Source organism: Nematolebias whitei, chromosome 15 (assembly GCF_014905685.2).
Source record: "Nematolebias whitei isolate Nwh7 chromosome 15, NemWhi1, whole genome shotgun sequence".
NCBI lineage: Eukaryota > Metazoa > Chordata > Actinopteri > Cyprinodontiformes > Rivulidae > Nematolebias > Nematolebias whitei.
Window position 1 is genome coordinate 26582881 of NC_056512.1, and position 15900 is coordinate 26598780.

At 39.0% G+C, this 15900-nt stretch overlaps 1 protein-coding gene across 1 annotated transcript; it reads left to right on the forward strand.

Annotated features, from left to right (window-relative positions):
• The first annotated feature begins 2904 nt into the window (after positions 1–2904).
• pecam1a (platelet and endothelial cell adhesion molecule 1a) lies at positions 2905–15879 on the forward strand. The gene is made up of 15 exons (XM_037688515.1): positions 2905–3003; positions 3103–3126; positions 7137–7430; positions 8683–8979; positions 9059–9322; positions 9415–9696; positions 11180–11479; positions 11555–11836; positions 11995–12136; positions 12241–12308; positions 12397–12450; positions 12991–13080; positions 13179–13235; positions 13775–13797; positions 15715–15879. The coding sequence occupies exons 1-15, from the start codon at positions 2949–2951 to the stop codon at positions 15877–15879; spliced, it is 2397 nt and encodes a 798-aa protein (XP_037544443.1). The 5' UTR covers positions 2905–2948.
• The last annotated feature ends 21 nt before the right edge of the window (positions 15880–15900 follow it).

Below are 15900 nucleotides of genomic sequence, written 5' to 3' on the forward strand. Positions count from 1 at the left end.
CACTTCTTTCCACATACTTTCAAAAATCACCTGTAATGTTGAAAGTATTCTAAGCAAACTGACTAAAATTATTAATAAAATGAGAACGCTCATGATGCTGCAGCACGTCAACCTTCACTTATCAGTAATTTTATGTCTTGATGCAAGTTTGGACAAATTTTGTTGGAACAAAATGGATGTTTTTTTAATGAAAATCAACTGTTCTGTGTGAAATAAACTATGAAGGCTTTGATGATGTGTTGTCTGAGCTGTGTAAAACCAGTAAGTTGAAGCATCATGCAGGTTGAGCTGGGTGAGGCGGGTGAGCATCTTTTCTGTTAGTCTTCAGCACCTCTCAGTGGTCACAGTGAAGGGCTGTAGCTGCAAAGTGTTCAATTTCATGAACACTATTTCATAAAAGTTATCACTATTTTTCAGCATCTCTAAATTGTTGGGAATGGAGGAGAAAAAAATGTTAAACCTCATCTAAAGAAAAAAGGTTAGTTTTTTTTTTTTTCTACGAAGCTCCAAATGCTTTCACAGACTGGTCTAGACTGAACATTTGAACTAAAATGTGGGTTTTTAGTTATCTAAACTCTCAGTTAAGCTCCTGCTCAAATCCTTAAAAAAATAATTAATAAATACCGTAGTTCAAAGTTCATGTTAAATTTCTTTTACCCTTGTTTCTTAAAACTTGATTAATCAGATTTAGATGTATGCATTTTGTTGTCCAGGCTGTCGTAATTCTTTTTTATCGCTCACCTCCAAAGGCATTTCAAGTTTTCAACCATTTTGCATGAGTGCAAAAATCATTTCCTGAACTAGTGAACCAATCGTGAAGAAACTCTCAGAAAGTAATCATTAATTATCTTTAAAGATGGCTGCCACAGCCAACTGATCTTAGGAAACACAAAAAAGCTACAAGTCAGAATCAGAATCAGAATAAACTTTATTGGAATTGCACCGAGGTACAATGCGACTGTACGTACAGTCGTCCGAAAGATGGGCGGAGTGCACGAAGCTGCAACTGTAGAAAGCACGGCCATTTTTATCCTTATCAGATAATAATCTTAGATAGGAAAAGAGGGAGAAACATGAGGATAGATAGTGGTATTACAAAAAAAGATCTTTCACATCTTGTCTATCAGGACACGATTTGAGACATCAAAAAAACTCTATCAGCAGCACAATTAAAATATGATTGCATTTGCATTTGACATCAAGGTGTTGAGATATGTCCATGAGCGTTTTTTCAGATCAGCCACAGTTTCCGAAGATGTTGTTCCAGCCAGCAGTTCTGATAAGCCTGCACAGAAAGTTCTTGGGGGGGTGCGATAGATGAAGCTTTTGTCCTTTGGTACTCATGTCCCAGGAGAAATTTGATAGTCAGCCTGTCTCCGAGGCCATCGGGAGTCAGATTCAGATAAGCTTGGTTCTTGTTTTTTCTTCAGGCAGACAGATTACTTTTTTCTTCAGCCTTGAGTCCATCTGGGCGTTTTGGTTCCGAAAATGCCTAATTGTAGGATTCCATTCCACTGATCCATGCTATGAGTCTCCTTCAAGGTCGAACCCACCACACTGACGAGTCCCAGAAGCTGCAGGTGGTCTGCGATTCTCAATCGCCTCCACCTTACGGTTAAGCTTGTAAACCAGACGATGTAAAGTTCCCACAGCGAGGACCAGACCTTCACACTGACTCGGAAGCTTTTCCATGGCCAAAACTGCTGCCGCCGTCTTCTTCAAAAGTCGATTAAACAGAGCCCCGCCGATGCCAAAAAGCAGAGTTCCTGCTATCATAATTCCAAATATGTAAACGTCTTCAACATCCTCCTGAGACAGAACTGAGAGACACATCAACTGCCACACTCCCCACGAATCCATGACGTACCCCACAGCGTGAGTCTCAGCTGGACACGCCGGTTCTCCAGGACCTTGTCGCTTTGATTAAAAAATCTTATCAATAGAGTTGAACGCCCACGATACCAAATCAATAATCTTCTTAATTTATGTTCTGGAGATGAGACCCAGGTGCTTCAGACACACAGAGAGCAGAGCAGAGCAGGAAGAAGGAAAAACGGGGGAGGAAAAAAAAAAGCTGCCACCTCGATCAGAGCATGGGAGGAAAAAAAAGTCAGCAGTACTGCAGAGCTTAAACTTGGTTTGGTAGTGGCGGAGCTTTAACCCCAACACTTGCTTTGAGTGCTACAAATTGCACATTGTTTTTTGTTTAAAACTTTGGCAAGAACCCCATCTGTCTGTTAGCAAAATATCTCATGAACCATTGGACATATTTTCATAAAACGACCTAAAATTCATCAAAAATGTGCCGCTGATCAGAGTGAATCCAGTTCAAGATGGCTACCACAGCTAATCAACCTTAGCCAACAGAAAAATGGCTACAGCTCAGTCGATTTTGCAGACCTTGAGCTAAATTTAATGTGGTAGTAGCTGAGAGTCACTCTCAGCCCATTCTCTGAGTGCTAACAGATCCAGTAACATATGAGACAATATGCATTCCTTTTGTTAAAAACAAAGAAACTCTTCATATTTTCTACAATTTTTAAGCCATTTTTATGATATTTAAAATTAAACGTATAAATTATCCATGAAGTGCCTTGTTTAGTTTACTATAATTTTACCGTACAACCGAACATCATTGGAAGCTTTTGTTACTGCAGGAAACACACTTTCAGACCTGAGGAGGATGTGAAGTAAGAAGACAATCTTATTGTTTCTGTTTTCTTCTCCTGAACTCATAAAAACAGTGGAGGAGGAAGGAAACTCCATTTCCTGAACACTCAAGGTTGATAAGGAGAGGGACAAGCCCTCAGCATCAATACAGTTTACCTTCCTCATACTCCTCCTCTCTTAAGGTCCTCCCCCCGATCCTTTGAGTTCTTGTCCTTCAGAGTTTTCTGCCTTCAAGAGCTGGATCTTAATCTTCCAGGAGAGAGCCACCTTCTCTCAGGATGGGCTCCGGACCCCCCGGCCTGCTGCTGCTCCTACTTCTCAGCAGTCTCATCTGTAAGGACCCCCTGCTGTGCTTCTCCGTGGATAAAGAACGTCCCATCACTTCAGTCTAATATTGTGATTCTCACTCTTCTTCTCTTTTTTCAAACACAGGTCAACGAGTCAAAGGAGAATCTTGTAAGTATGTCTGAATTTTGATTTGATTTAATTTATTTACGGTCTGGAGGACAGAAAGTTTTGTCTTGTACTGTGACAGATTGAGGTTATATTCACACAGAAAAGTTATTTTTACCTTGAAAATAGTTCATTTTTCCAAGAAACAGCCCTGCACTTGTGGCCTTCTAGATGCTTTCAGTTCAATATTCACTGAAGCTGTTTTTATTTGTCGCAGGTGATGCTGTGAAATCTTTTACATAGATGTTTTTATAGTAGTTGTTAAAACTAGCTGTAATTAACCGGCTAGTTTTATCTTAATCTGTTTTTGCGCCTAACTACAGGACGTGGCTAAAGAGGAAGTCATGGCCTCTTCCTCTCTGGAGCTACTGAATCTGGGTGTGTTATCAAAACACAAAAGAAAGCATTTTTCAAAGGACTCCTAATATGACACAATTAGAAAAGGAAAATGCATTGCTGATGCTGATAATGTCTCCTAAAGGAAGTTTACCCTACAGTAGTGGACCGTTACAAACTAAATTTTAAGACATTTTTACAGTAAAATAAATAAAAACTGTAAACAGTTAGGTTGCAGCTATTTTAATAAAATGTCATTGTTTTTGTTTGTGTTTTAAAAGTACAGTAATGTAACTACTTTGGCCAAACCTTGAAAATAACATTCAGTTTTTCAAGAAATCACAAGATTTCACTCATTGTATTTGTTGTGAATGACTATCTGCTACTACCAAATCAAATTTAAGCTCATTAGCTGGAAGGTTGATTGATATATGGCTTTGTTTGTGTTGGCTAGGGTTGGTTAGCTGTGGCAGCCATGTTGAAATGTATTAATTATCATATTTTCCGGCACTACAAGTCACACCTGAGTATAAGTCGCATCAGTCCAAATATGTCTAATAAATTGGAAACATGCATAAATACGTCGCTTCGCCGTATAAGTCACATCTATTATACGTCACCGTTGACAACCTGGAAATGTGGGCCGGTGTTGTGCCAAAAATCAATTGGCTGCAAAATGGTGGCCGTGGGAGCGTGCACGAGAGGACTTTAACGAGAATTTAACAAGATTAACACTTAAAAACAATTATTTGTTTGCTCGACTTTATAGTAAAAGTGTGCCTCAGTTGAACTTTTATTTAATAAATGCACTTTATTAGCTGCATTTCAAAAGAAATCGCTGCCTCGGTGCTCCGGGAGCGCGCAGAGGGAGGAAATCAGGAAGGAGGAATGCTGTGCATTTCTTTGAAATTTAACAAGATAAGCACCTAAAGACAATTATGTGTTTGTTTGACTTTATAGTAACGGTGTGTTTCAGTTGAACTTTTACTTAATAAATGCACTATAATGGTCAAATTAGCTGCATTTTGCCGGGGCAGCACAGCGAAATGCAGCTGATTTGACGGTTGCTCCAGGTATGATCCCGAAGCTGGATGAAGGTGGCAGTATGGCAAGCCAATTGTGTCATTAATAGTTACTTTTACCTATTACATGACACAGCGGCATGCCACGCTACTCGAGTGCCATCTAGCTGCTGAAAATGTTAGTGTTCAATATTTTCATTGTCAGAATGAATGAAAATGGTCAAATCTCGGTCAAAAATTGGTTTATAAATATGGGAAAAAATCCATAAATAAGTTGCTTCAGCGTATAAGTTGCAGGGTATGCAAATTAGACAAAATGGTGCGACTTAAAGGCCAGAAAATATGGTAATTACTTAATAATTAGTTCAACTACAGTCCATCTACTGATTCATGCAACATTTTACTAACAGTCAAACACACAGGATACAATCAACTACTTTCCATTTAAAAGAGTGAAATGACTGTTAAATATAAGATAAATCTGCAATTTTTTCAACTTACAGTCTTTAAGTACTAGTTTATCAGACTACACATACAGGAAAAAAAACGGAAAACTGATTTGGATGCAAGAATAAAATCATTCACCAGAACGAGCTTAATACACTTGTATATTGCTTTGTGTGTTACCTGTTCTTCTGTCTGTACAGCACTTTGGTTGGCCTTGTCGCTGTTTTAAGTGCTCTATAAATAAAATAAAATAGTATGGTATGGTATGGTATGGTATGGTATGGTAAAACAATATTAATGCTTAACATATTTTGGCTAGCCGTATAACTTCTTTCTGGTCTTGACAGTAGCTAATTTAAGCTAATTAGCAGCTCTTTATAGAGCACAGGTGTGAGAATGATGCTGCTTCTGCTTTCACACTGTTGATTTCCTGTTCATAATTTCTCTGTATGTTTTTTGTACACCACTTTCACATACTTTGGGCTGTTTTAACAAATCATAAATCAAAATATATGTCTGAATTGGGAACAGTAGGATTTTATTCTTTGTGATTTTTATATTTTTTGAATTATTTAACTTTATTTACATGGACAAAGTCCTATACATACATAATGCAACCTCCAATTTTTCTATACTTGCTTTATTTTTGTCTTTGTGTGCTCCTTTCAGCTAGCTACTTTCTTAGCTATTTGAGCCTTTATCAACAGTGTTGAGACACTCAGCTTTAAGGTATATTTGTTCATAGTAGCCTTTACGTATGATTTTGCTCATTTCAGCTGTTAGTTATGGTTTTATTACATTTAGCTTTAAGCTACTGTTTAGCTCATTTTCTCTTTTAACTACTGTCTCGATCATTTCGTCTTAAGCGCAGAGGGGACAGGGCCTTCTCTGTAGCAGGACCAAGACTTTGGAATGAGTTACCTTTGCTTGTCAGACAGGCCCCCTCCCTCTCGATTTTCAAGTCCCGTTTAAAAACCCACTACTATTCGGTAGCTTTCAACACCAGATGATCTGTGTTTTGAACCTGTATGCTCCACACTGGTTAGTCATCATTATCTGCATCGTTTTTATGTCTATATTTCTGATTTACTTCATTTTGTATGTTGCTTTGTGTGTTACCTGTTGTTCTGTCTGTACAGCACTTTGGTTGGCCTTGTCGCTGTTTTAAGTGCTCTATAAATAAAGTGGTATGGTATGGTATTTTAACTTCTAGATACACTTGTGCTAGTTTTTATCAGCTAACATGTTGCTAATTTGACCTTTTGGCAACGGCAGTGGTCATTTTAGGTTTTAGCTATTGTTCCTCGAATTTACACCTTTTTTTAGCTATGGTTTTGCTCATTTAAGATTTTAGCTGCTGTTTGGGTGATTTAACTCCTTTTCTACTTGTTTTAACTGTAACAATGAAATTCACTCTTCAACAAATTAAGTAAAATCACTCAACAATTACAGGAATGCAATTTCTTCAAGTTATTTTACTCCAGACAAAACAGTACAATTTATCTCAGTGTATTATTATCAGGTATATTGTATAATCATCATCATCATCAACTTAACTACAGAATGCTGTTAAAACAGGGTAATGTCTCACTATCTCTGCATTGGACAAACTGATTGCTAATCTGTGTTGTTGCTAAAGAAAAAGTAGAAGTGAAATAAATCCACACAGCTCTTCCAGGTGAAGAAAAGGTCAAACACTGTTTGTTAAGCCATTTTACTTCCTTCCATTAGCTCCTGTTTGCTGTGAAGACAAAGACCCAGCCAGGACTGAGGGTGTGAGGTCAAAACCTTATGTCGAGCAGAAAGTCAGAGTTCTGAAATCACAGAGGAGGCTTACTTTGAGACTGCTAGATCATCACAGATACTGCAGTCTTAATTTACTGCATTAAACCTACTGTTTCACTTTGATAAAGTGTCAGAGCAAGATGAGATTTGTTCCCCTTTCTTAATATTTTACTTGTTTCAATGAACAAAAACAGCAGAAAACCAAATGTAAAACACCCTCTTTAACAAGAATGCAGAGGGTAAAAAACAACAACAAAGTAAACCAGATGAAATCCTAATCACCTGGAAAGTACCAGTTATTTCTTAGTTCTTGGAGTTTGAGGCTTCATCAAGCCAAGTTACATAAAGAAAGCCTAGCTGTGTGCCTCTTTGGTGTGGTCTTAACGTGAACCGTTTGTTTCTGTGTCCGCATGTGCACCTCAGCCTTCATCATAGACACCGTGGGCCTCCAGATCCAGCCGCAGAGCACCGTTCAGAGCGGAACACCAGTGACCCTCCACTGCCAGGTCAGCATCAGTTTCATCAACATCTCCCGTCTCGAGCATCATTTCAAGCTCACGCAGGACGATGTTCCCATCTACACCTCAACCACCCCTGAAGACACCATCACGTACGAGCTGAACCCCGCCAGAGCAGCCGACTCTGGAAGTTACAGATGTCGAGTCTCTGTGGAGGACAAGAGCAAGGCCAGCATCAGCCAGAAATTGGATGTCACAGGTAGATGAAGAAATAGGGTTTGTTTATTTCATTTTTTATTCTTGGGTCTTCTTTGCCAACATTAAACTGGTCTTAAAATGGCCTATACTTTTGTGCATAGATGGTGACTTTCCAGATGTGTAAGCTGCCAAAGCTATAGGTATTAATGCACCCCCATATCATCAGAGAGGCAGGTTTTTTAACCATGGGCTGATAACTGGCCAAATGGTCCCTTTCCTCTTTAGTATGGAGGACATGGTGTTTGTGGTTTTCAAAAGGAATTCCAGATTTCATTTAGTCTGACCACAGAACAGAACTTTGTCTCAGTCCATTTTGAATGAACTTTGGTCCCGAGAAGATGGCGGCATTTCTAGTTGGTGTACTGTTCTCATATGGCTTCTTCTTTGCATGGCAGAGCTTTCTTCAGCATTTGTGAATGGCACAGTGAACTGTGTTTACAGACAATGAGCCCATGTATTGATGAACAGACTTGTTTTGGGGTCTTGAAGATCATGAGCATCTAATCTGGACTTTTAGTCTTTTAAGTCCTCTTAGCTCAGAGATTGTCCAATACCTTGAAATATTTTGATAATATTATGAACTTGGTTATGGAATATTCCGTTTTTTTTAGTTTTCTATTGAATTTCCATCCATCCATCACTCACACTTAGAGACAGGAAACCGGAGTACCTGGAAAAACCCCATGTATGCCCGGAGAGAACGTGCAAACTCCACCCAGAAAGGTCCCTGGCTGGGATTCCATCTCACTGAGGAACAACAGCTCTAACAACTGAGCCCTCTATTGAATATTAGTTAGATATTGTTAAACTATTCTAGACACGTTTGTACAAACCTCTGCTCATGTTTACTTCTGAGAGATTTTGTCTCTCTAAAATACTTTTTTTATATGCAGTCCTCTTACTGACCTGTTGCCATGAAATTAATTAGTTGCAAAATGCTTCTCCGGGTGTTGTCCTAACCTTGTTTTGTTTAGGGTTTTTTAAAGATTTATTGCGACCATAAAATTCAATAGCTTTTTTTAAAATAGCATAATTTCCTATTTTAAACATGTGATATGTTTCCTGTTTTTCATTGTGAATAAAATACAGGTTGATGCTATTTATTTATTTATTTATTTATTTGTTTGTTTGTTTTACTTTTGAAAAGAATCCCAAACTTTTTGTAATTGGAGTTGCATTTGTATCTATATGAACATATCAAATTGCAGACTAACTGTAATGTTTACTCTTGCACATGGTCTGTTTCTCCTCAGGCCTGCAGACCCCCACTCTGCATCTGAAGAATTCAAGACCCTATGAGAGCGAGGAGTTCATAGCCACCTGCAGCGCTCCAGAGGAGAAAGGATCGCTCATATTCCATTTTTACCAAAGATTTCGGGGTGGAGACCCTGAGAGGATAAAGCGGGTACAAAGCACGGGGAACATTTCAGAGACCACTCTGAGTCTCAGTCACATTGGAGACTGCTTTTTGTCCTGTGATTATGAAATCAATTTGGTTTCTGGGACCAGACGCTCCAACAGAAGCGATGACACTCATGTGTTAGTGAGAGGTGAGTGCCAATATGTCATTGGAGAATTATAAAACTGCATGAGACAGTATGGCTGACTGAGATGCCTTGTGTCTTCCAGTGCTCAACATTACTCCAATTGTAAATATGCTGCCCTCCAACACCGTCTATGAGGGGGACATTGTAGAGTTTCACTGTAAAGTGGTGAACAGTCCTTTGAAGAACATTGAAGTATTTCTTATAAAGGACAAAATGATCCTCAAAAAAGACAAAACAGCTCTTGCTCATCGATTTACATCTCAAGCTGGTGACTCTGGAGAGCTTGTTTGCAAAGCACAGTGGGAAAATGTCCAAAAAGAAAGCTATATAACATTCACCGTCAAAGGCAAGTTCTCATTATTATGAAAGATCCGATATAACAATAAGTAAAATAATTATGGTGCATGATGCTTACATTTTTCCATCTGACTCTAACAGAGGTATTTTCGAAGCCACAGCTGACTCTGAAGCCTGCAGACCTATATGAAGGAGAGCGCTTCGAACTGAGCTGCTCCATCTCCATTTATGTTCCTGATAGGATTGATGTCAACAAGACTAAATACATCTACTACAAGGATAACAAAGAACTGACCACATCAAGCACTTATGTTTCTGTGGCACACCCAGAAAGAAATGGCAACTACACTTGTAGAGTCACCGCTGTTTCTTTTCGTACAACTTTTCATAAGAATAGCCAAACACTTCAGGTGCAAGCTAAAGGTAAGTCCTCTTGTGCAAGAAATAGAAATTAGTTGGAAAATGATATACTTAAATGAGCACCATAGTTAATATGCTAAACCTGATTTATGCATCCCAATCTTTACGTTATCTTAACCACTACAAAATCTGGACTACCTCAGTGAGCAATAGACACAATTCTAGCACTGAATCTAAAAATGTATCTCATTTAGTCATAAATATATCTGACTAAAGGTAGACTGCATTTAGCCCAAGTAGTTTAGTCCTTACAAATAGTTTCTGTAAGACACAAGCAACTGACAGTATCAAGAGATTTGACACTTATTCTATGCCCTTAGATAGCCTGGTTATTTCCTCTCAAATGGTGACACACTTGTTAAGAAATGCTTTTGTGGGTTAAACAGTTGTGCTAAGTATTGTATGAGTGTTATGTCTATGCTAAACAAATACAAAGTATTTTCGGCCAATACCAAGTTATTTATTCTACTACTAACTCTTGTTTGGAGCTCAGGTGCTGACATTCAGGCATCTGAATGTGGCATTTCAGGCACTTCAGACACCTGTGAGCAACCAGTGTCAATCCTAGATCTTGGGATCAAGATCTAGATTGGTGTCAAGATGTGGTAGAGGTAGGGCAGCCGACTCGGGACCCGAAAGTCCCAGGTTTGATCCCCAGCCATTCCCACATGTCGCTGAGCAAGACAACTAACCCCAATTGCTCCCTGGGCACTTACATAGCTGCCCACTGCTCCACCTGGGTGTATCCCAGGTGCGATGGTAAAAGCAGAGAACTAATTTTGCCATTGTATGGGAACATACAATGATGACAACACATAGCACTTTATTTTATTTCCACAGTTTGGGAGATGATAACACTTGTTGCCACAGTGCAGGGTATATCAGAACCTTCCTCTAGAGTTTGGGAGTGGAGGGGATGGAATGGCCTGCCAGCAGTCCAAACCTTGACCCCAATGAACATCCATGAAAATCAGCTTGGGCATTAAGTTCATTCCAGAGTGACCAGAACAACCCCACTTGCTGACTTGCAACAAACGGTTGAGAATGGGACAGTAGTAGTACTATGTAACCAAGATGATGAGCAGCACGAAGAGAAGGTACCAGACTGTCATGGCTGTGTATGGTTCTTCCACATACTACTGATGCAGCTGTTTGTTAAGTTAATATGTTAAATTGTATACATGTCCTGTTTCATTAGATTTCAATTGTCCAATCTGATCAACAACACCTAAAAATACTGAATAAATTGTTTGGTACTGGAAGAGGAATCGAAATGGCATGTCATGGGTGCATCCCACATACTCTGCTGCTCAACCCACAAGTGCATTTTTCTAACAACGGTTGAACTATGTAAACAAGCTAATCAAACTTTCCAAGAGTATAAGATTTACTGCCAGGAAGAGTTGTTAAAAGAAATAATCAACCAAACACAAGTTTCATTTCATTTTAGTGACTCCAGTTTATCTTTATCTCTGTTTTTTCACAGTTCCTGTTTCTAAACCTGTGATGAGTGTAATAGGGGGCACACTTTTATTAGGAAAGAGTTTTCAGCTGCTTTGTCACAGCAAACATGGCACCCTTCCAATCACGTATATCCTGTTTGGCCCTGACAATCTACGAGAACCCAGAGTGGTTAGCAAGTCTGAGGAAAAGGCTATCTTCAACCGGCCTCCCATCTTCAAGAGCTCAGATTTAGGCAAATTTCGTTGCCACGCTCAGAACAATCAACACAAGATTCCCATGATAGGATTGGGAGAAGACCTGCAACGCTCAACTAAAATCATAGGTAAGATGAAAATTCAGTAAAACTGTTCTAAGCTGTGTTCAACTGTTTCTATAACTCGTTTGATGTACTCTACAGAGTCGTTGTCTAAACCGGTGCTGACCGTTAGTCCTGGCGCTTGGGACATCGCAGAGGGTCAAAGTGTGAGTTTCGTCTGTTCCGTCCAGAGAGGCAGTCCTCCCATCACCTTCACATGGTACAACTCAGAGACAAAAGATCAGCTTGATACTCTGACTACTTTTGAAACGGAAGGATCCTACACCATACACAACGTCAACAGAAAGCACGGAGGGACATATTACTGTGAGAGCACAAACGCCGCCAACGAAGTCAAAAAGAGCAACATAGTCGCAATTGGAGGTGTGTTTAATCTTGTGGTGAACAGCTCTGGAAACAAAATATAATAACTTTGGTTAAAGTGCAGAAAGATTTGAAGTTTTGTGGGTACAATTGTATTTCAAAATTATTTTGTAAAATTTAATTACTAATCTGTTCCCTGCTCCGAATGTTGTCTGCAGTAAACTTGGCTGGGTGGAAGAAAGCTCTTATCGTCGTCTCCTGTCTTCTACTCATACTGATCCTGATACTTGGGATTGCCTTCAGAAAACGTCTTCTTAACCATAAGCAAAGAGCTGTCAGCGTGAGAAGCAAACTATCAGTGTAAGTGATATTGCTTATGTTGCTTGTCGAAAATGAGCTAACTTGGGTTTAAAAAAAAAGATGGATGTGAGGTCTCATGATTGTTTTGTCTTGTTTCACTTCAGGAAGTCAGTCGGCACCAAAGCAGAGCGGCTGAGCCTCACACAGGCAGAAGTCATGGAGGTTTCCAATGGTGAAGCTGCAAATGCATTACAGTCACGCTGTAGATTGAGTACGATTCATTAGAAAACTTGATTGGTGTTTCTGTCTTCCTCGTGCAGCCACCCCAAGCATGATGGGAAAAAGTGTTTGGAGTGACCACGTTTCAGGCTCTGGTGGGTAAAATATCTGAGGAATATATTTTATTTTTATTGTTTACTAAACTCTTTCTAAAACAAAAGGAAACAGCTGAAGAGAGTAGTTAAAAGAAATGGTTCAGATCTTTGAAGGTGGAATGATGTGGAACGTTATGAACAATTAATAAATATGTTACCTGTAGTAGATACCTTTTTGAACAAACTGAACTTGGAGAAATAGACTGTAATTCTCATCAAACTATGAGCTCATGTTTGGTTCAAGTCAGGCCAAAGCCAAAACGGAACAATTTTGTCAAACTGAGGTCATTCAAAAGCTATCTACAGCAGGTAAAATATTAATTGTTCATAACCTTTCCACAGAACCCCACTGTCAAAAATCTGACCTGACTTCTTATAACTATCTAACAATATTTATTAAAAGCATCATAATTTTGGTTAAAAAAAATGCAAGATGTATTCTTTAAATATTGCTTCTTTAAAAAAAAATTAAAAATCCAAATCTGTATCATTATTTCTAAAAGATAGGTACTTGCTAATTATAACAATATTGTGCTGCAGAGTCAGACGATCAGAGCTGCACCGTCAACCAAGAAAAGCAGGAACCTCAAAACCCAGAGGTTCAAACCAAAGATCCAGATCCAAACAGAGGTGAGACTCCTGCAGCATTTTTTTATATTTCTAGCAACAAGCTTCATTGTCTGACCCTAAAAATAACCCAACCTTCTTATAAATTAACTTCATCCCAGCCTCGATGCAAGGGGGCACAGACGCTGTGCACAACGAAGTATGCCTCTCCCAGCAAGGTATGGCTAACACTGCAGTTATCACTCAGAGCACTAAAGCTACATAGTGAAACAAATCAGTTCACTGGTGTTTAAAAAAAAAAACAGGAAGCAGGATCAACTCCAAGTTTAAACATTTTCATTGTTAGTGAAAGAATGTCCCATTGAAACAGAAGGCCAAGCTGCCAGGTGTCCACTTCCTGCCTTCGTCAGAGGACTTCCTGTTGTAAGAAAAGAGTCAAACAGTCTGCTCGTCCATTCAGACTCTGATTGTTCAGTTCTCAGGGGATGACTGCTGCTTATTGTTTTGTCATGATATTTAGTTGACTGTGTTGATTTAACACAATCATGCTGCAAATATAAGATTACAACTCTTTCCTTTTGTCTTTTCTTTTTTAATTTAAAACCTGATTAGGGTAAAAAAGCTAAATCAGCAATCATTTGTAGTCAGATTCTGAGTTTCGGGACCCACAACATGTGCTGATTGCTACACAGGTCCTCCTGTAATGCCAAGACTCTATTTGTTCCCTGTGCTAATCTTCTGGTTTTGTTGTTTGCAGGTGTTTCTGAGACGTCTGACGGCGTGAGTAAGATTCCACATGTACCATTAACACACAAACTAACAACACATTAATCTATTAAGATATGTCTTTAAGATACGGTACATCTCATAAACAGAAAATGTAACTGGAACAGCTGCTGGTTCATTTTTATTTGTAGAAGAAAACCTAAAAGTTGTATTTTTGGAATTACATTGAACAGTTTTAGTTTAACAGAATGTGTTTTTATGGTATTGCATATTGGCTCAGAGGACTGAATTGTGTTTTTTTTTTTTTTATATATATATGGTTGAATAGTGAATTTTCAGGTGAGATTGCCCTCCTCTTCATATTTTTTTGACTTTTTGTAAACCAAGTCATGTCTACATTGAGCCTGATGATATTTACTTATATTTTTCTGCCTCTAACAGTAAAAAGTAACATGTACCACAGGCTAAAATACAAATCCACAGCATGACCAGTCTGCTGCCAAGCTCAACATTTAAATATACCTTTTTTTTTGCATTACTGCATGTTTTCTCCAAACACTCTTCTGGTTTTTGCAGTCAGACGCTTCCATTTTTTATAACCACAAATATCCAGGATTTACCATTGTACCAAATTGCAGGCTCACGTAGATGTTCATTGGTAAATTTCTGACGTTGTCACAGAAGGGGTTTATTTAAACAACTTTTTCACTAAACTCAGAACTGTGCAGAATTGAGCTCTTTGGTGTCAATAAAATCCATCTAAAGGTATTTTTATGTAATTTTTGGACCTTGATTCAACAGAGTTGTTATTCTAATATTAAGGGTGACAGGCAACCTTGATGGGATGGCATGATGTATTTAAGGACTCTGGTGGGGCCATAGTACCATAATTTATGTCTTTCATGTTATTGGGTTTACAAAAGGTGTCAGTGTTGTGTTGAAGAATGAAATCAGAGGCGCTTCGCTGATGACATTCCTCTGAGACTGAAGAACAGCTCTTTTTAATAGAGGTTTCATTGATTTCAGGCACAAGTTTTAATGCAATCAATGGCAAATGGGTGGAAAAAGAAACACCGTTGAGGATTAAGGTGCTTGGGTGTCTTTGACTGAATTTGCTATAAATATCTGTATGACTGAGAACCTCCAAAATCAGAACAGTTTACTTGCTCTAGACTTTCCATCCATCCATTATTTTACCCACTTCTTCCTTTTCGGGTCACTGGGGTCACTGGTGCCACTGGTGCCCATGTTCAGCCATCACTGTGCGAGAGGCGGGGGACACCCTGGACAGGTTTCCAGTCCATCACAGGGACACCTAGAGACAAACAACAATTCACTCTCTCACTCACACCTATGGATAATTTATCAGTCAGCCTAAAATGCATGTTTTTGGTCTGTGGGAGGAAACCGGAGTTTCCGGAGAAAACCCACACATGCACGGAGAGAACATGCAAACTCCACCGAGAATGGCCCCCCAGCCGGGATTCAATCCGGCGACCTTCTCGCTGAGAGGCGGCAGCTCTACCAACTGTGCCACCGTGTCGCCTTATTAGAAACGCATTGAAGAAAAATGCTGTTTGTTGTTATGACACACGTTGCTTTCTCTTATGACGAAAATTCTTGTAAGAATCATTTTTGAAACTGCAGCTGTTCCTGTTTGTATCCAAATTATGCATGAATGAATGAATGAATGAATGAATGAATGAATGAATGAACGAATAAATGAATGAATGAACGAATAAATGAATGAATGAATGAATAAATGAATGAATGAATGAATGAATGAATGAATGAATGAATGAATGAATGAATGAATGAATGAATGAATGAATGAATGCCTTTTATATTCAAGTCAGTGTTTGACATTTGAAAGATGGTCAGTGCTGTTGGACATAACTGATGCCTTCAGTCAGTCAGTGCTTCAGCCACCAATGGAAGCAGTTTATGTTCATCAGTCTTATATTTCAACAGGTGTCACTGGAATATGCACAGTTGAATCGAGATAATGACCAACACTGTGACAGCGGTAACCATGGTGACCACAGTGCCAGCGTTGTAACTGAGACTGACAACTGCGTCAGCGTTGACACCAGCACCCAGGATGAAGGCAACTGTGATCCAGCACCAGACTGTTAAATTACCAACAAATGTATATAT

What these genes read in the sequence shown, in the direction of transcription:
- pecam1a (XM_037688515.1), top strand. Translation starts at nt 2,949, where the DNA reads ATGGGCTCCGGACCCCCCGGCCTGCTGCTGCTCCTACTTCTCAGCAGT. An exon ending in TATAACATTCACCGTCAAAG is followed by an intron (nt 9,323 to 9,414) that starts GCAAGTTCTCAT and finishes TGACTCTAACAG; the next exon opens with AGGTATTTTCGAAGCCACAG. An exon ending in CAACATAGTCGCAATTGGAG is followed by an intron (nt 11,837 to 11,994) that starts GTGTGTTTAATC and finishes TGTTGTCTGCAG; the next exon opens with TAAACTTGGCTGGGTGGAAG.